General features: G+C 44.2%; 1 protein-coding gene across 1 annotated transcript; it reads right to left on the bottom strand.

Moving 5' to 3' along the window:
- Window positions 1-10,133: 10,133 nt before the first annotated feature.
- On the bottom strand, window positions 10,134-19,704 carry LOC100703129 (sorting nexin-9). The gene is made up of 17 exons (XM_005465052.4): window positions 19,553-19,704; window positions 17,518-17,604; window positions 17,367-17,441; window positions 15,161-15,221; window positions 14,920-15,064; window positions 14,423-14,507; window positions 14,213-14,338; window positions 14,011-14,128; window positions 13,805-13,935; window positions 13,436-13,539; window positions 13,032-13,135; window positions 12,864-12,941; window positions 12,209-12,285; window positions 12,011-12,100; window positions 11,669-11,783; window positions 10,469-10,560; window positions 10,134-10,378 (listed from the first exon to the last, which is right to left on the bottom strand). Exons 1-17 carry the CDS (start codon window positions 19,562-19,564, stop codon window positions 10,331-10,333), a joined length of 1,548 nt encoding a protein of 515 aa, XP_005465109.1. The 5' UTR covers window positions 19,565-19,704; the 3' UTR covers window positions 10,134-10,330.
- Window positions 19,705-21,336: the final 1,632 nt, after the last annotated feature.

Genomic DNA, 21,336 nt, shown 5'->3' with positions numbered 1-21,336 from the left:
AAGGAAAATATTGAAATTAAGTGAATGTCTCTATTTAAAAAAAAAAAAAAATTCATGATGTGATATTATAGTATATAGTATATCAGAAATCTGTTCACTATTTTTATTACAAATTATATCAGTAAGGAAGCTGACTAAATATTAACTGACAATTTATGGCAAAAGGGTGGGATTAAATAAGTGTTTACTTCTTCCCACTCCCTTTCAACATGTAAATTAATCAGAACGGTAGTTAAAAATCAATAAAGAAAAAACAACTATATGTGCTGTTAAAGATTTATCTGGGAATACAATATATGATCTTAAAAAAATAAACAAAATTTTTAGGGATTTCTATGAAACTTTATATACACCACAAATAAACCCATCTAAAAACGAAATTGATCAGTTTCTGGACAACATAACTCTTCCAAAATTATTAGACACCCAAGCAATGGCACTGGATTCGCCACTGACGCCAGGTGAACTCCAGGAAGCCCTGATAAGTATGCCCAATAATAAGGCTCCAGGTCCAGACGGCTTTCCTGCAGAATTCTACAAAGAATTCTGGACTATTCTAGAACCAGTTTTTTACAGAATGTTGCAGGAAATCAAAGAAAATGGTAGACTACCACCAAATATGAACTCTGCAAATATCAGTCTCTTACTAAAACCAGGCAAAGACCCTGTATATCCCTCAAGCTATCGCCCAATATCCCTTATTAATGTAGACCTCAAAATAATCTGCAAAGCTCTCTCAAAGAGATTAGAGAAAATGACCCCCCTTTTAATTCATCCTGACCAAACTGGTTTCATAAAAGGTAGGCACTCATCAACAAATACACGTAGATTACTTAATTTAACAGACTACTCATGCAGTAAAAACATTGAAACCATAATATTGTCTCTTGATGCAGAAAAAGCATTTGACAGAGTCAACTGGAAATTTCTATTTGCAACTTTACACAAATTTGGTTTTGGAACCTCTTTCATAAACTGGTTAAAAATATTATATAATTCCCCAACAGCTTGTGTCAGAACAAATGACCAAACATCCTCCAGCTTCTGTCTCCTGAGGGGCACCAGGCAGGGATGCCCACTCTCCCCTTCACTGTTTGCAATTTTTATTGAACCACTAGCAGCAGCAATTAGACAGAATTCAGTAATTAAGGGCATAAAATGCAAGAATGTAGAACATAAAATCAGCCTTTATGCAGATGATGTGTTACTTTTTCTCCAAAGCTCACAAACCAATATCTCTGGGGTGATTGAATTGATAAATTCTTTCTCAAGAGTCTCAGATTATTCAATCAACTGGTCAAAATCTACAGTTCTTCCGATTAATTGCTCCTTCCATAATTCTTCTCCTACACCACTGCAATCTGGAAATATAAAATATTTAGGTATTAATGTCTCTCCTAAGCTTTCAGAATTAACTAAATTAAACCACATCCCGCTTTTAAAGACAGTAGAAAGCGATCTGGCTAGATGGAAATCTTTACCCATATCACTCATGGGAAGGGTTGCCGCTATAAAAATGATGGTCTTGCCAAAAATAAACTATTTGTTTTCAATGATCCCAAATAAGCCATCACAAGATTGGTTCAGATCTCTAGACTCATGTATTTCTAAATTCCTTTGGAAAGACAAACCCCCACGTATCAGCTTAAAAACATTACAAAGGACCAAGGATAAAGGAGGATTAGATCTGCCTAACTTTAATCACTATTTTTTAGCCAACAGGCTTCAGTTCATCTCTAGATGGTTTAAACACAGCTTCTTAGATGAGCCCTGGCTAGATGTAGAACAGGCACTATGTAATAATCTAGAAATTTCAGACCTACTATTTATCAGCTCAAACATCAAAAGACATGAATGCTTTAAAACCATCAACATCAGCTCCTCTCTGACAGCATGGTGGGAGTTTCTAAAAATGACAGCGTCCTCATTAATCCCATGCAAACGTACACCTATCTGGAATAACCCTGACATATTACAAAACAATAATATGATTAATTTTCCAGATTGGAGTTGTAAAGGAATTAAATACTTAGAACATATATTAGAGGGAACAGAATTTATTCCATTTGACAGACTAGTTACACAATATGGGATCAACAAGAAAAGATTTTTAGAATATCAACAAATTAAATCCATAGTAAAAAAGAGATTTAACCTCAGTCAAGCTGAATTACAAACACCACCAAGTGCGGTACACTTTCTTACTCTTAAATCCCCCAAATTATTATCTAAAATATACAGAACACTTTCTAAAATAGATGAATCAATATCCCTTCCTATTGCAAAGTGGGAAGCAGATTTATCAGTAAGCTTAGACCAAAACTTCTGGTCTCAGGTATGCTTAAAAACCTTTAAATTGATTAAAAATCCCAGTCTGTAATTAATACAATACAAAATACTACATAGAGTGCACTATACTGGTCATCGGATGTTCAAGATGGGCTTTACAACTTCCAACAACTGCTCACACTGTCAAGGCAATACACCAGACAATTACATCCACGCCCTTTGGTTCTGTCCACCAGTGCAGAAGTTTTGGCGTGAGATATGTGAAGACTTATCAAAGTGTCTGAAATGTAACATTCCAGCCTCCCCTTTAGTGTGCTTGCTAAGCAACTTGGATGAGGTCACTGCAGAAATAAACACAGCCCACATTGTTTTTACAGCCCTATGCATTGCCAAGAAAACGGTCCTCCTTAACTGGAAAAATAAAAATAATCTTAATTCTAATCAATATAAAAACCATCTAATAGATCACATTAGTCTTGATACAGCCTCTGCCACCACATTTGATCAATCCCTTTGGGCTCCTTTGATCGGCTTCATCACCTAGTGGGGGTGGGGGGTCATGGTTTGGTCCTGCCTTCGCTATTGTGGTTGATGTGGAGGTTGGGATGGGCTTAGGGCGCCAGGAGAACCCCTAGAGACGTTATCCCTGGAGGGCTCAATCCGGGGGGTTGTGGTCATAACCTGGTGAGTGGCTCTGGTTGCTCTTAGAGGGTGTTCTCCTCGTGGCTGCGTGCAGCGGGGCTGGGGGATGGTCTGTACTGGCGGACGTAGGTTACTGGCCTGGTGGCCTGGCTGCCCCTGAGTGGATCCGGGGCAGGCGGGGGGGCTTGGGGTTCGGGGTGCTTCGTCTCCGTGATGGGGCTCTGGCTGGGCCTTGGGGGCTTCGGTCCTCGTCGGTGTGCCGCCGAGGTTGTGGGCGGGTGGGTGCACGGGGGCTCAGCCCTGGCGCAGGGGGCCTCTGGTGCATCGGCCTAACTGGGGGGCTCTTCAACTGGCAGGGAGGTTGTTACATCCTTGCAGAAGTCCACTCTGCAGGTGGGGGAGAGACACAGGAGAGGTGGAGAATAAACCTAACCTGGGTGTCTGTTGTCTTGTGTAGTCTGGAGATGATTGAATGTTGGGGTGGGTATAGTTTCCTCTGCGGTGGGGGGGGGTGGGCTTCCCCAGGTCCTGTGGGGCTTAGCGGTGCTGCTGCCATAGGCCCCGGTCTGGATGGGCCTGGGCTCCCTTGCCTTGGTGGGTACTAGAGGACGGGGGTGCCTACTGGGGTCAGCGGGGGAGCTGGCCCTAAGGAGGGGCATCTTGCCCCTCCCTTCTTTTCCTCCCCATCCCCGGTTGCCTCCCTCTTCCCGCTCCACCACACCCACCCACACAGGTAGGGCCTTGGGGTGCGGGTGTGTCACCAGGGTGCAGGGGAGGCATTCCCCCCCTCTGTCCCCTTCTGGCCACCTGTGCCTCAATTTTATTTCACAACTTAGACATCCACATTATTCACACTCTCATAACACACACACATATATATATATATATATATATATATATAGGGCCTTGAGGGTGACCACGTTAACGGCGTCCAGAGGACGGTCTGTGTATTCAACCCTACCTCTGGCGCCGGTGCCCACCTCTCAATTTTAAATCCATGTAGACATTGAGGGTTCTCGGGAGGGCCGTGCTAACACCTGCTGCTCCCTGGCAGCAGCACCATGCCCTCCCTTGTTTTAAATGCACTTTAGAACAACACGCAGCAACACTACACATGAGCGGGAGGAGGGAGGTATGGGGTCTTCACACACCCCCGTTCTCTACTAGCCATCGGGGCGGGGGCTGGGAGGAGGTGTTGGCTGTCCGATTGGCCTCCCTGCTGCTGCGGAGCCTGGGGCGGTCTTCTTGCCTCCACCCCGGGGGAAAGGGTCACATCTCTTGGGTCTGGGTGCCGTTTCCCCCTCTGGGGGCGAGGGTACCTGGACCCGGGGTATAGAGTATGTTTGGGGAGTATGATTGTGTGTACATGTCTATGTATGTCTGTCCCTACGTTGGGTGAGTGCTGAGTGTTTGTATATGTGTGCATGAGGGTGGGAAAGCATGTTTATGTCTGTGTGTGCCTGTTTGTCTGTGTCTATATGTCAGGTCGGGTCTTAGACTCCACCTCCCTGGGTACTCCCAGGCCCTCCAAGTGTGGAGGCCTATCTCCCCTCACCACACTCCCTGCTGGTAACTGATGCCCTCAGGGGTTGGTGCATTGGTGGTTCTTGGTGTCCGGGGCTGGGCGCTCAGGTATGCACCAGCTCACTCCCGGTGGCTACTTGGCGGGGCCTGGTGCCTGTTGCTCGGTCAGGCCTCTTTCGGGGCAAAGGGGGCCCTCGGGCCTCCGGCCTCGGGGCCTGCAACTCGGTTCACTCTGGCACAGCTGGCTGCCGGCAGAGCCGGCGGGCACGCCAGTGCAGCCCCTCTGGCTTCTGCTCCGTGGCTACTGGGTGACCCCTTGTCTGGGGATCTCCTCAGCCCTTCCCAGGAAGGTGGCACGGATGCCCTCCGGTGGTACTCCTTGGGCTCTCGCACTCTGGGGCCTCTGGATGTCTGGAGCCTGGATCTCCTCCATGCCTGCTTCATGCCCTGGGGGACGGGGCTATGGGCCTCCACACCCTCTAGCAGACCGTTACATGGGGAAACCTTTTGTATACAAGCGCGTTGATCCACACAGGTGTGCACACGGGTGTTCACTGTTCGTAGACATAAACTACACCTTTCTTAACTGCTACTTCAAAGCACATTGTGCGCTGTCTGTCCTGTGTGCTGCACAACAACTTTCAATATTTAGTATTTACTGCTGTTCACACTTAGCTAGATTAACGTGATGGTGTTGTGTTTAGTATGTTGCTTTGTTTTTGTTTGGGGTTTTTTTTGCTTGTCTTCTCTTCTTTTTCTCTCAACAGGTGATCCAGGAGATTTTTTTTTTTTCTCTTTGTCTTTGTAAGTGCCCTTTCTCACTGTCCCTTTTCCATTCTGTTTTCTTTTCCTTCCTCTCTTTCTTTCTCCCTTTCCTATCCCCCAGTCATGTCTGTCCCATCTGTAACAACTGAAAATAAAATAAATAATAACAACAAAGTCTGATCAAATGGACCAATACGGCAATGCCATGATGATCCATTTGGCAGAATAAATCCATTTGGTATCCTTGTTGGTCTTCAGACAACAATTCTGACGGCTAAAGAACCAAATGGGACAGAGAGAAAAAAAAGAAAAAAAAGAACGGTAGCTACAGGGTGGGCCATTTATACGGATACACCGTAATAAAATGGGAATGGTTGGTGATATTAAAGTCCTGTTTGTGGCACATTAGTATATGTGAGGGGGCAAACTCCTCAAGATGGGTGGTGACCATAGTGGCCATTTAGAAGTCGGCCATCTTGGATACAACTTTTGTTTTTTCAATAGGAAGAGGGCCATGTGACACATCAAACTTATTGGTAATGTCACAAGAAAAACAATGGTGTGCTTGGTTTCAACGTAACTTTATTCTTTCATGAGTTATTTACAAGTTTCTCTTTGTTCACAGCCATTGACATGTCGAAGAGGAGCGGATTGAAATTGTGTTGATATCTGGTGAACGCAGTAACCGGGTCATTGCAGCAGATTTCAATGCAGGACACCCTACGAGACCACCCATCTCCCATGCTACAGTTAGCAAACTGCTTGCTAAGTTTTGTGAAACTGGTTCAGTGTTGGATTTGCCAAAATGTGGATGCAAGAAAACTGTCACTAATGAAGAAACATCAGTGGCTGTCCTAGCTTCATTCAGCAAGAGCCCACAGCATAGCACTCGCCGCATGTCACTGGAGAGTGGCATTAGTCGAACATCCCTTCGGCGGATATTAGCTACTCACAAATGGCACCCTTACAAACTCCAGCTACTGCAGCATCTCAACAAGGATGACCCAGATCGGCGCACAGAATTTGCAGAATGGGCAAAACAAAAATTGGAACAGGACCCTCAGTTCACGCAGAAGATTTTGTTCAGTGATGAGGCAAACTTTTATGTGAATGGTGAAGTTAACAAACAAAACCACCGCTATTGGTCTGACACTAACCCACATTGGATGGATCCCTCCAAGACTGTTGGAACAACAAAAGTGATGGTTTGGTGTGGTATATGGGGTACAACGATAGTGGGTTCATTCTTCATCAATGGAAACCTCAAGGCCACTGGATATTTGAAATTGCTACATGATGATGTGTTTCCCTCTTTATGCACTGAAGCTGGCACGTTCCCTGAGTTTTTCCAGCAGGATGGTGCACCACCACATTATGGGTGCCAGGTCCGAGCATTCCTAGGTGAACAGTTTCCTGGAAAGTGGATTGGTCGTCCTGGGCCAGTTGAATGGCCCCCAAGGTCTCCCGATCTGACCCCCTTAGACTTTTATCTTTGGGGTCATCTGAAGGCAATTGTCTATGGTGTGAAGATACGAGATGTGCAGCACCTGAAACTACGGATACTGGATGCCTGTGCTGGCATTTCTCCTGCGGTGTTGCTATCAGTGTGTGAAGAGTGGGAGAAGAGGGTTGCATTGACAATCCAACACAATGGGCAGCACATTGAACACATTTTATAAGTGGTCAGAAACTTGTAAATAACTCATGAAAGAATAAAGTTACGTTGAAACCAAGCACACCATTGTTTTTCTTGTGACATTACCAATAAGTTTGATGTGTCACATGACCCTCTTCTTATTGAAAAAACAAAAGTTGTATCCAAGATGGCCGACTTCTAAATGGCCACCATGGTCACCACCCATCTTGAGGAGTTTCCCCCCTCACATATACTAATGTGCCACAAACAGGACTTTAATATCACCAACCATTCCCATGTAATTACAGTGTATCCATATAAATGGCCCACCCTGTATATTGAAATGTATTGATTTTTTTGTATAGTATTTTTTTTCCTCTCTTATTTTCTTTTCTTTTCTAAATGTACCTGTATATTGTTTACATGTTTGAAATAAATTACCAATCACAATCACAATCATATATGCATTGTCATTTTTTACAGTGTGGTATGTTGGAGCAGCAGTTTATCGGCAGCTGAGAGGAAGAGGTTGGATAAACTCATCAGGAAGGCCAGCTCTGTTCTGGGATGCACCCTGGACCCAGTGCAGGTGGTGGGAGACAGAAGGACTCTGGCCAAAATAACATCTCTGATGGACAGAGTCTCCCACCCCATGCATGGAAATGTTGCTGAACTGCAGAGCTCCTTCAGTGACAGACTGCTGCATCCTCGATGCATGAAGGAGCGTTTCCGCAGGTCCTTCCTCCCTGCAGCTGTCAGACTGTACAATCAGAACTGCTCCCAACAATCATAGATGTTTACATCTGCGCTGTAACTGCAATAAGTTAATCAACCGATTTGCACTACAACCTGGTTTGCCTCTTATCTGTAGTTATTTTTATTTAATTTAATAACTGTACAGTACTCTCTGTATATAGTAACCATTGTCCTTAATGTAAATATGTAAGAAAAATGTTTCTGTTCTGTGTCCTGTGTACTGTTTGTTTGTATATGTGTCTTTTTGGCTGCTGTTACAACCAAATTTCACCTTGTGGGACAATTAAAGGATTATTCTATTCTATTCTATTCTATTCTATTCTATTCTATTCTATACGTTTTCTCCTTCTTCACACAGCGCCGCCATCTTGGCCCCCAGGTTCTGCAGCCCTTAAGGTCGCATTTTAAGGCCGATTACATCACAGCAACACAACAAAGGCTGTCCCGATTCAAAGGCTGCTTGACATGCGGCCCACAAATGTGCCCTTCATTTCCCTGAATTTGAAGGATGGGTCGGTGTATCCTTCGTGGCCCAACCTATCCCAGACTTCATAGCGCGGCGGTGGGTGTGGATAATTTTGCCAAAAAAAATGGCGGACGGCTGAAGCAGGGCGGCTGAAGAGTAAACCTTTAAAAGTAAGTACTGAATATTATGTCACTTATTTATGCGCAAATGTTAAATAACGAAGAACATTAAAACATTACTGTTGGCCACATGTCGGCAAAGGCATGTGACATTAGTGATGTTTGTACTTTCAGCGTCAACTTGGTTTTAAGGCCTTTACTTTAAAATATACGCTGTTCAATAGTTGACTTTAATCTTACAGAGAATGTGATGATTTTATGGATAATTAAAGTCAGTCATATATCCACAAACACAACAAGCTGAAAGTCAGTGAATGCTGCTCGGTTTGCAGTCCTGAATATGACGGCACAAGCAGGATTCACTGCACTGTTAATGTTAGCTATGTTATATTGCTGCCTCAGAAACAGTTATCACAGCTCGTACATTTTCTTTTTACACATATATGTAAGCATTGAGCCAAATTTAGTAATGCCAACATATTAAACGAACAATATTTGTCTCTTATATATAATACATCTATATATACACTGTCAAAGATACTTGTCTTTGAGTGAAGATTTAAGGTGATAGGAAAACTTGAATCTTTACTGAAGCTCAGTATTTGACACAGAGCTCAAGTTCACTGCTGTATTAACTTATGATTAATAATAATAACTTTAATATTGGACATATTATATTTACATTATCAAACTGAGATGACTTTAGTCTCATGAACAACATTAGCTAATTGTTATTTACTAGCTAATCTTAAAATGACTGTTCAGTACAGAAATGAAGCCCAACAATCATGTTTTTACAGTCCCGTGGTCTCAGCCTCAGATACTTATCAAATCAAACAAAGCTCATGTAAAAACAAACAAACAAATGAACAAAAAATGTTCTCCTTCATTTCTGTCAAACAAAGCTGTATGAAACGTTTCCAGCGGTTAGTATCATGGTTGCTAGGCACCCTGGGCAGCGCGATGTAGCCTAGACCGTCCCATTTCACAAGCCTCTTCCGGCCTTAGCGGTCTGTGAGTACACGGCCCTTGTGGACCGTTAAGGCTGCATACTCTAAGGCTGCAGAACCTGAATTGGGATATAGCCAGTGTTCCTGCAGCTTTCTGAGTCAGGGTTAAAGATCACAGAGAGATGCCAAGTCAGCAGGAAATCGTGATGTTCACCCTGAAAACATCTGCAGCTGAAAAAAACCTTCCCTGTGAAGGAATGTTTAGCCTATTTTAGAGTTTAGAAGTGTGTTAGGTAGGATGTAGAATTGTTGTAGAGACACTGACACTGCCCTGGATGTAATAAATGCCCGAGTGTGTCATAAACTTAGGAGTAGACTTTTGGGAGACCCTCCCCCACTTGAACTGTGAAAGTAAGACAAAGAGAAGTTAATGCTGAGTGGAAATTCCCCAGGGGATACCTGGGTGGGGGTCTCAACATTTGTACTGAATAACTTTGGTCTGGAAGGGAGATGGACTTTTATGACCCCCAGGAAGTCACGTACGCAGAGGTACATACACATATATACACATGCACTTACACACAGGAACGCGCACACGCAGGCACTCACGTGCTCGCACACACACAAGCATGTAAACACAGTGCTTAGTTTTATGGCACCTCGTAGAGGGGTTAGAAGGGGGGTCACTTATACAAAACTGCGGGTAACAGACAAAGGAGTTGAGATCTGCAGAGGAATTCCAGGGTCCTGTACATCTCCCTTCTAGAAGGTGTAATCAATGTGTGTGGATTAATAAAAGTGTTGTGAATTGACTACTGAGTCCCGGTGTTCTTTCTGGAGGCCTGAGGAATATACGAACCAGGGTGAAACTGCTTTTCGCAACACCTGTTATACAGTTTGGATGGAAACTGAGCAGCTTATCCCACACACGTTTAAACAAGTCTTCTGCACTGATAATACCAATAAAGACGAGGCGGAGCCAGGTGTAGGCGTAGAAAGTTTTATTAAACGTGTAAAATCAGCTGTTAAAAAAGTTTTTAAATAAAGCAGAAAAAGAAGGAAACTCATCATTAATCATTATCATATCAACATTTACATTATAAAGATTACGAGGCTTTTATTTTGTTAACAGTGACTCAGGCTGTGATGTCACCCGTGACATCACACGGTGGCCTTGTCGTCCTCACAGCGTGGTGAACTGGCTCAGAGCTTCTCTCAGCTTATCGGCGATCTGACCAATCAGAGAGCAGAGGGGAGATGACATCACGGACCTGAACACACACCCAGACTCCGCCCACCCCGCCTCCTGCCTGGTGCTCACCTGCTGGTAGAAGGTGACCTGCTGCTCCAGGTAAAGCTGCATCACTCGGTTGTAGTCGTAGATACGGTTGCTATGGAAATGATTCATCTCAGCTGGAGGAGAGCAGACAGTGGCGAGTTACCCTCGGACATTTTTTTTATTTATTACACATACAAACATTAACTTTACACTATTGTAGTATCATTTTATTTACTTTATTATTTCATTCTTAGATCCATCGTTCTTGGATTTTTATTTTGGTGGAGACGAGATGAACCCAACATTATCATCTGTTCATACACATGTGAAACATAGAAACAGCTGGAGCGGTGTAAACTATGGCTGGTGATGAAGTAACACGATGACATCATGAAATGGCAGCAGGTGACTAAAGCCGAGTGTCTGACGAGACGAGCTGAGCAGGAAACACTCCCTCACAGGGTTTGTATATGTGACCGTCTACTCTGCTGTCAGACAGAGCGAGACACTTTTATTTTGAAGGGTTACATGAAGTCATTGAACGATCCTGTGATGCTCAAGGTCAGCTGTGTGTCCTTTCTTCTTTCATCTCCTGAGTGATCGCGGCCCATTCTTCTTCTTCTGAAGCTCCTCCAGATGTGATGTGTGCTGATGTGGATCTTGGTCTTCGGCTCAGGCCACAGATTAAAGTCGGGGCTCTGAGTGGGTTGTCGGTAACGCCCACTTTGGTCTCCTGCAGCTCGTTCCTCAGCAGGATCGTCGTGGCTCTCTCTGAGTTTCTCCTCACTCCCATTGTCCACACTTGGAGACACTGTGATAATTTTTACTCTTCTCCTCAGGTCTGAAGTGATGTCTTTGGATTTGGGATGATGCTTTCTCAGCTCAAACCCTCACAGATGTGTTTATACCGACTGTAAACTGGAGAAATTCATTGGTTTGGTCTTTTAACATTTAACATCTTTGAGTGTTACAGAGTGAACACAGGTCATTGCCAGCAGGTCTGTGCTGTGGTCATGTTTGTCTCTCTGAAATTATTCTGTCATTGTTTGTAAACAGAATTAATTTATGCTTTTTAAAGAAAACAAGCATGTTTAGAAACACTGTGCAGAAAATCCATCACTCTGCTAAAAGCATGACAGCTTTAAATTTCACCAGGGGCTGATAACTTTATCAAAGACATTACTTTGACCTTTGGGTTTGTGTGTTTGTGTGTGTGTGTGTGTGTGTGTGTGTGTCTGTTACCCTGCAGGGCGTAGCTCATGCAGCTGAGCCGCTGGTTCATGCACTTCCTGTCGCTGTTGTTCATTTTTCCTGCAGAAACCAAACGATCGCCTTCCTTCACTTTATCTACAGCAGCCTGAAACACACACACACAGGTGAGACCACGCCCTCGTCAGCACACCTGGAGCCACTACCATTAATGTTGCTCTGACAGTGATTGAATAAAAACCTCCAAAATAAAAGCCTCAGTTTCCAGCTTCAGTCTGTTTTATTGTCTCATGTTTTCAGACATTCTCTGTGTGTGCTGGCAGTTCTGTGTAGCAGTACTGTGTAGAGTATTGTCACCGTGTAGTACTACAGTACCTTGTGTACAGCGATGATGTCTGGGAAACATCCCAGCAGCCCTTTGTATTCGCTGTTAGTCTCCAACAGGAAGTGGAGGTCCTTCTGAGGCTGGAAACATCAACACAACAAAGAATGCAGTAAGAGAATAAAAAAATATTATTGTAATACTGAGAAAACACAGTTTATGTATTTATACATAGGTGTGTGTGCTTTTACCTGCTGGGCGACAATCTCAGCGATCTCCTCGTAGGTTTTTCCAGCAGCCGTCAGAGCATCGGTCAAGGTCGCCTCACCTGCATCGCATACACTTAAAAGTCTCTACTTATACCACGTAATACATGTTTACTGGATATTTACGTATTTCACAATGGAAACCAGCTTTAAGGAAAATGGATCAGAAAGAACACACTGAGCTTAGAGTCCCTGAACTCACCACCAGAGAGCTTCAAGTTCGCTGAGATTGTAAACAAAACCCAAAAAACAGAGAAAGAAAGCCACATCCTCCCTCCTTCTATCCTTCCATGCTCTCTCCTTCTATCCTTCCTCCCTCCTTCCATCCTCCCTCCTTCTATCCTTCCATCCTCCCTTCCTCCTTCCTTCCCTGCTTCCTCCATCCTTTCACCCTCCCTCGTTCCATGCTTCCATCCTCCTTCCTTCCATGCTTCCTCCATCCTTCCTTCCTCCCTCCTTCCATCCTCCTTCTATCCTACCCTCCTCCCTCCTTCTATCCTTCCATCCTCCCTCCCTCTATCCTTCCCTCCTCCCTCCTTCCATCCTTCTATCCTTCCATCCTTCCTCCTCCCTCCTCCCTCCTTCTATCTTCCATCCTCCCTCCCCCATCCTTCCACCCAAACACTCCTCCCTCGTTCACCTGGATATTTGCTGGTGATGAAAACAGTCGACAGGTTTCTGAAGGCTCGGCCGATGTGCTCGTACTCTTTAGGAAGCGCTGGTTAAAACACAGATGAAGACATTACCACGCAATCACAGCTTAAAGTTTTCTGTGTACATGTACACGGAGTAACTTGTATGCACTGACGTCCGGTGCAGCGTTTCCAGTGCGCGTGCCCGACGCTCAGCAGCTCTCTGACGCCATCATCCATGGACTTTGTAAAGCGGCTGTAGTGTTCACACCTCTGTTCACTGCACACACACTCAGAGGTCACACAAAGGCAGCCGCAGGTAAAAACATGTGAAACAGAGCTGCTGTTTGATGGAAGAACAGTGAAAGTTCATTTATAATAAGGAACAGTAATGGGCCCAGTACACCACACTGTGGCACTCCCAGTGAGCTACAGCTAAAAGAGGGATTGACGCCTGATGACTGGTCACATGACATTTGACAGACACGAGTTAGACGACCCTAATGAGCGAACCAATCAAAGGTAGCCTGACAGACCAAACCCAGGGTATAGGCCTTTAAACGCAGACTGAGTGACTTACACCTGAACGACATCGAGCTCTGCGGCTTCAGGTTCAACCAAACTGAACATCATCGGACCCACCGTCTCGTCTTTCTCTGCCTTCCTCTTCCCCGTCTTCCACTCCTGAAACAACAACACACAGCCTTAGCTAATCAGGAAGCAGCATCAGATATCATCACAGCTGATTGGCTGAAACATAATCTCCATAAAAGACCATACAAACATTTATAACCTGTGGGCGGGGCCTGTTCGGTATCTGAAGGCTTCTGGTTTGTGTTTGTGGTCTTTCACTTGTTTGTAAGTAAACAAAAAGGAAGTCCCAGAGGCTTAAACAGCAGGTTCTCAGGTTACCTGAAAGATGTAAAGCAGGAGGCGGAGCTTCACCTACCTTCTCATCTCTGTGGGTGAGGAAGAGCTGAAACACTTCGCTCTGAGAGACGATGGGGTGCCGACACATCCGAGTCATCCAGGCCTGCAGACCCTCCATCCTCATCCTAATGAAGTCATCATCAAACCTGCCTACAAGCACAGGCGAGACAGGTAAAGCCAAAGGTGTTTGCCAAGTCATACAGGGTAGCCATGGTGATGGCTCACCTGTCACCTGTTTGTCAGGCAGTGAGGGGATGGGCAATATGGACCCAAACTTCTCCAGCAGACGCTCGTACAGCCAATCAAAGTGCTTGTAGCGATGATTGACAGGTCTGTTGGTCGTCTGGAGGAAGAGGGAGGAGTCAGAGATTGATACTCAGTGATACTGCAAGTACTACTAAGTACTACAGAGTACAACTAAGCTCACGTTGGGTGTTATCTGGTACTCGATGAAGCTCTTCAGTCCGTACATTTTGGACTCTTTCTTTGGATCAGCAATCACACAGTCCAGAGGAGACGTCGGGTACAGCCAGACGGGGCCTACTTCTCCCATCTGATTGGATGAGGACCAAGAGCCAATCAGAGTGCAACAATCAACACCACACATCATTAACCAAAAGCAAAATGTTGGACTCACGTAGACAGGAAGTCTCTCTCTGCTGTCAGCCGGAGGTCGGGCCAACATGAAGACTTCTGGACTCGGACCTTTGGAGAACGAGAACCTGAAGACAAGAAGGTGTCACTGTCATCTACTCATTTCTACTGAATTATACTAACATCTACTCATTTCTACTGACATGTACCGAATTCTGCCAACTTCCACTGACATCTGCTTCCATTAATTTTTAATAATATCTAACAACTACCAACATTCACTCCCTTCCACTGAAATCTACTAGGTTTTACTATCGCTACTGACATCTACTGAACTCAACTGACGTTTAGTAAGCTCTACTGTCTTCTACGGGGATCTACCAACTACTAACCACTGTGACTGACATCTAATGACTGACACTTCCTGACTTCCACTGACTCCTACCAGTCTTTACTTGGCTCTATGGACTGACATTTACTGGACTTTTAGCTCTACTTTGAGTCGTCTGTTATATTTGCATATTTCAGAAACATATGTACTTATTGAGGGAGATCTTAACACTGGGCCCATGGGCGCTTCGTCCCGAGGCTCCGGCCTCCCCTTCTGGTTGATTGTTGTCATGGTAACTGCTCACCGACTGGTCATCCCATTCGTCGTCCCACTCACCGTCATCATCCTGAACAGCTGATAGGGACACTGCTCAACATTCCTGACGTAAAACCTTTTCCCTCACAGTACGAGACTATACTTAAAAATGAGCTGAAAGCAAGCGTGTGTTACCGTGCTGCGTGGGATTGTATCCCGGGTCCCCGCCTCCTCCAACACCACCAGTGTTTCTGATCTGAAACATGACAACATCTTTAACAAACAGATGTTCCTGCAGACGATACAGACTTTACTGTAGCCATCACAGAGCAGGTCTCTAGAGTGTGACCAATATGGTCGCAAATGCGACCAAAGTTTTCAATGGTGCGACTAAAAAAAAAAGTCTTAGGTCACACCGGTGCGACCAACTGTTCAAGTAAGAACAAAAAAAAAGTCTCGGCTACTCTGAAAGTCTCTGTGTGGTCAACAACAGACACATTATGCCCCTATCGTGGTCTAAACCAATCAGAGATAATCAGGGATTTGAAAGTACAGGCGGATAGAGAGAGGTGAGTAGCTTGAATAAAGCGATATCGATTCATTAAATCCTGAATTGACTTTTAAATATAAATGTATTTTGGGGCTGAAAGCCGACAGCTCACTGACTCTGATGCGTCAGCGGGTCCGCGCTTTGTGTTTACGTCTTTTTTGCGCTAGATTGTGAGCTGCAGGTTTTGCCTCTCTCCAACGAAAATTCACTGAACCAGCAGCAAAACAAGATCTAAACTACGCTTCACATTTGATAAATGTTGTCATTAATTCCCTCTTACTTTTGCTGTATTGCTTCCATTACAACAAAATCACACTTCATACACAGCTCTCTCTCTCTCAGTGTACTTTAAGAACAGTTTTCCATCTAAAAATCTCTACTCTCTACATTATTCATTCGCTTATTACCCATCAGTCTGCCGTTGTTCACAGCGCTGTTGGCCGCTGTCTTTTTTTTTCTTTTCTTTTTTTAACTTAAATGACCTTGGACAAGAAAGCCTAATTTCTGCTGTTCAATACTGATGAAATTTAAACTTTTTAAAATTATGCAAAATTGCAGAATATTTTTAAGGTTATCTGCTATAAAAAGGTCAGGCCAGGAAAATCTCCTTCATGTTTTTCTGAGTTTTATCCTCAGTTACTTTGACACAAAGGCATCTGCTGTGATGCTCACACCTCTGATGAAGTCTCACATGTATCAATACTGATAAATGATCAGAATTATAATATTTCTGAATGTCTATGGCAAAATTGAATCGAATCGAATGGATTATAGAAATCAGTGATGATACCCATCCCTGGTGAGTAGCCCTAGGCCTGACAGAAGTGGATGTAGCTGTGGTAATAAGAAAAGATGAAAAGAACTATTGATACATTTTTTGTTAAGTTAAGGCCTGATCCGTCTGAAATTCATAGCCAGTGCTCTAAAAGGGAGCCATTAACCTCTGAATCCTAAAAAAGCACAGTGTATCCAGAAAACACATTATATGCTGCGATAAATGCACTGCCCAAGTGTCCCCTCTCCCCACTGCCTTTCAGCAGCAGGCAGCAGCAAACAGGTCGTCAGAGGAGGCCGATGTGATGATTAAGTTTAACATTGCCTACAATATTACCAAAGACTGCCAACACACTTCAAGCACAAGCACTTTTTCAGTAACTTATCTTTCTTGTAGAAATGTGCTCCAAATAAAGAACTTTGTGTTGACAAGATTGTTAGTTAATCATTTCAAATCAATATTGTCTGTATGGACAGCAATTTTCCCCCCAAAAAAGCGTACATGTAAAACTCCGGTGTTAAGTGATGCGGTTGAAAAATTTGGGTGTGCCGAACTTTTGTGCTGGTGCGCCAGTGCAACTGTGGCAAAAAGTTAGTAGAGAGCCCTGCAGAGGTTTCACTGTGTGGTCCAATGGTCTCCATGGTGGGTTTGTCACTCTGTGCTGTGGTTTTCAGTATCTCTGTGAAGTGTTTGCGTCTTTGTGAACTTGGAATCAAATAAGGATATAATATCCTCAGTTTTAGTCTTTGTTGGTTTGGTAAAAATAAATGATTGCAGTTTGCCCTGAGGCCCTGATGGACATATTTAATGATGTTTGGACATCTATCAGCCTGTGAGTCAGCTGCTTGTTTTCACTGAAATACTGATTTTCTGGCCTCTGTTCTGGAAACTCACTGAAACTGAGCTGAATTCAAACAAACAGTGAAATAATAATAATAATAAAAACTAAACTCAAAGGTAAGTGTTGGACTTCTTAGTCTGCTGACAGAGGAGCAGTGTGCCACTGATGGAGGTGAAATTCGCTGATCTGTGCCTCTTTGTGTTGACACGACACGAAATAATGTCACAGTGCTCACCTGTAAATATCCCTCAGGTACGAGTCCGGTTTGTCCGTTGCAGTTCTGGGCCTGGATCCAGCCTCCACCCACAGTCTGAGGAACAGGGACAGGTGAGGGGGTGGAGCCGTGTTTCCTGTGCAATGTGTGCAGTGTAAGCACCTGTGTTTACCTGGTCTGTCACAGTGATGGTCTCCCCCTCTCTCACCGACAGCTCGTTGTTTCCTGGCTCTGCTGTGAAGTCGTACAGAACCAGAGCCTGGAGAGCACACACACACATGCACACACATGCACGCACACACGCACGCACACACACACGCAAACAAGTACACACGCACAGAGCTCAGACTGGTACAAACTAAAGTTTAGGGACAGTCGGAGGAAAAGCACCGATTTGGGCTCAGAGGAAACGTCTGGATATCAGTGAAACTACAAACTCTTGAACCTGACTTCCTGTTGGACCACAGCACTCCCTGACATCCACATGTCAGCAGCTTCCAGGCTTTCTGGGTTTTTCTTTCCAGAGAAGCTCACACAGAGACATTTCCACACCTGCAGCGATAAAACGTCTTCTCCTGCCTCCACACGTTTATTCATGAACATAAATATGATTTCTGCTTGTTGCACTGACGAACATGTCTGCGGAGCCGAACAGTCACAAAATAATTTGAAATTATATTTGAGTCCAGGACTAACGCTGATGCAGGAGCGCTACGTTGTCACAAGTCAGTCATATAAAAGTTTACTCTGTGGAGACCGTCACAAACTCTCACTGATTAGAGTAATGTGTGACTGTTATATTAGAACGTCTTTCTACTTACAGTAGAAATGATCATGTCACTTTTCCACTGCCACACCCCCACCTGAGAACAACGATGGTCCCCATCACCCTCAGGTCTGTTTCACTCCAACACACCATCACTTCCTGCAGCACCACCCACGCCCACAGCTCAGTCTCTGCCCTGAGCGTGATGGTGGAGGCTGCTGACCCGTCACCATGTCTCCCTCATCGTTAAACTGTTACAATGGTTTCATCGCTCGCATCACTGATCCCCGATCAGGACGCGGTCCTTCAGTGAAACCGTCAGAGTATACATGAGAAGTCTGATTTGATTTATTCATCCAGGCTCTCATTACCAACACACCAGCAAAGGTGCAACAGACACAACAGGTAACGAGACATCAAGTAAAAACAGGTACAGACATGTCAATTTGATTATTCCAGGAGACACCAGCAGCACATTTGAAATCCTGATCCTGTCTGATTCCCGGGGCGATCATTTGGATGATGCTGTGAGAAGGTGAGAGAGCGAAGGATGTGTTGGTTGTTACACATAAAAACACAAAGGTAAGAGGGAAGCAGGCCAAGCAGGGCTTCATACGCAAGCACCAGCCAATGGGAACGTCGGCAGATGCACGGCAACGACCCTGTAGCAGCATGCAGGAAACAGTGAGGCACGTGATTTCCACAGCCAGTAATAAATCTGAGGCGCGGACAGCATCCAGGTGTTTGGGTGCTGGGCAGGTGCATTAATATCATGAAGCGTTTAGAGTCAAGTTTAAAAACGATCTGAGGTCGTGATTCAGCTCTTCGTCTGCAGCACAGCTGATATCTCAGACCCCGGCGTGACAGAGTTATTTTAAATAAATCAATCAAGTGATGAGTTCTCTGAGTGTCAGAGGTTTGTGCTGTGAGAAACACAGAGACCTCCTCAGACTGACGATCTCTGAGTTCATCCTCAGAGTCTGAACTTTCTGATTGATGAATATCAGGATCGATCACCTGCAGGCCTTACTGATCATCACAGGGATCAATAACACTCATTGATCCCTCCTTAGCAGCAGGTCCGAGACCTTTGACCCTCCTCTGAGCCTCTCTGATAACTTTTAGACGTGGGCTGGTGTTCCCGCACATGCGCAGCAGCAGCCAGTGTTTTCCTGTTTTTCCAACTGGATGTTGGCAGTTCTCCCCGCGCCGTGTCTGCGGCTCTTCCTCCCCCCGTCTCCCCCGTGTCTCCCCTGTGTCCCCCTCCTCTCCTCGTGCCGCTCGCGGCACCTGTCTACTGACACCTGCCGTGTCTCAGGTGTGTCCCCGCCGCTCTGCTGCTGCCATGCGCGGAATCCGGTTCGGTTCAGCGCGCTGATCGGAGCCAGCCGCGGAATCAGAGGTCACCGCAGATAGGTGCGCGTGCCGGCGAGGGTCTTACCTGAGCAGCCATGGTGACGTCACAGGAGTAGGTTCGATCCCAGTTCTTGCCGTCAGCTCGCGGACCGACCTGAGCCCCGCTGCATCAAGGTAGGGAGCGCGAGGACGGCACTTCCGCTCTGGCGTTTCACAATTAAAGCACCGCAGTGGCTCTGGGGCAAACAAACCTATAAAACGACACCGGAAGTGACGTGTAAAGAAGCTGTGAACACAAACAAGTTGTATTCATATAATAAAATACACGAATGCGTTAAATAAATCACACAGTTTCGCTTAGTTCTATTATTTTTTATTTTGAAAGTCCGCTTCCGGTATTTTATTTTGGTGCCCTGAAACCTTGACCACATATGACGTCATACACGGAAGGGCTATTCCACTGGGCGTCTCCTGAAAACTCTCCAGTTACACGCTGTAAAAATACTGCAGTTGAAAATACTACTGAAGCACATTAAAATACTACAAAATACACAGACGAACACTACAAAATACACGCTAAAATATTACAGAATAATATGAAATTAATAGAAACTGCTGTAAAATGCATCTAGTACCAAAAAGTAATACTGCACTACATTGTTAAAAATATCTGATGAGATCACTACAAAACAAACGCTGTAATGAAACCTGCAATGAATAAAATGAGATGCAGTGTAAAAACACGACTACAAACAAACTGCACTCTATGATTAGAGAAACATGTCACAGTAAGATCATTAGGATCAGTGTGCAGAGTATAAAATATGAACTTTAACTGTAAATATAATAATAACACAGTAAACAATAGTTTTTTATAAAAAATAAAAGTACAGATAAAAACTGTTGAAACACACAAAGATAAATGGTGCAACATAAAACTGTATGATTGTTGTTACCAGTGTTGGTCAAGTTACTTGAAAAAAGTAATCAGTTACTAATTACTGATTACTTCCCCCAAAAAGTAATCCCGTTACTTTACTGATTACTTATTTTCAAAAGTAATTAATTACTTAGTTACTTAGTTACTTTTTAAAAACACGATTTACAACCTGAATAGGTGATAAAGCGATAGATCTTTCAGCCCAATTCTACTTTTTCTGCATAATTCATCATACAAAATGTAATCAAATGGAAAAGTCTCTTTTTAAAACTTGTTTTATTAGTTTTAATCTTTTAACTTTATGCATCAAGCAAAAATTAAATTATATGCAACATTCTCTGACTGGAAGAAATTTGTTTAACATTTAAACCTATTTTCTGCACATTCCAGCACATAAAATAAAATATTTTTTGTGTTTACACTCACTCTTTCAAATAGATGCAAGTAAAACACAGCAGAAAATAAATAAAATCAAAGACTAGCGGTCCTGTTGCTCTATTTTCACCTGTAAAGCAGGACTGGGGTAGGCGGAGGTTTACCCTGGTGCAGGTGTGCCGCAGCAGTCAGTGGAAGAATCCGCGAGTTTCTCTGTGAATTTCACATTACGTCGTAGTACACTCGGTGCTTGCTTGGAAGTTTAGGGGTTTTTTCGCTGTAAAAAGAAGTTTTCTTCCCACGCACAACGGACACTAATGTTTTTGTCACTTTTTATGGAATCAAACTCAAAATAAGGTCAGTACTTCCACGCTTTAAACGCTGCATGCTACACTCTGTCCCGCACTCGATATATTATGATCTGCAGACAGCTGTTGTCACGAATGTCGCACTCGCTTACGTCACTGTCATGAGACGTTCTCGCAAAAAATCACGGTTTTAGTAACGCAGTAATGCAGCGTTCCTACGTGAAAGTAACGGTAATCTAATTACCG

Source organism: Oreochromis niloticus, linkage group LG15 (assembly GCF_001858045.2).
Source record: "Oreochromis niloticus isolate F11D_XX linkage group LG15, O_niloticus_UMD_NMBU, whole genome shotgun sequence".
Classification (NCBI taxonomy): Eukaryota; Metazoa; Chordata; class Actinopteri; order Cichliformes; family Cichlidae; genus Oreochromis; species Oreochromis niloticus.
Note: the sequence above shows the minus strand (reverse complement) of the source record. Positions and strands in the feature narration are given on the sequence as shown.

Excerpts from the sequence above, each read along its gene's own strand:
- LOC100703129 (XM_005465052.4), bottom strand. Across the intron at positions 15,065-15,160 it reads ATACAATCCCACGCAGCACG|CTGTTCAGGATGATGACGGT; the intron begins GTAACACACGCT and ends TGTCCCTATCAG. Across the intron at positions 12,942-13,031 it reads CTGGAAACGCTGCACCGGAC|CGCTTCCTAAAGAGTACGAG; the intron begins GTCAGTGCATAC and ends TGTTTTAACCAG.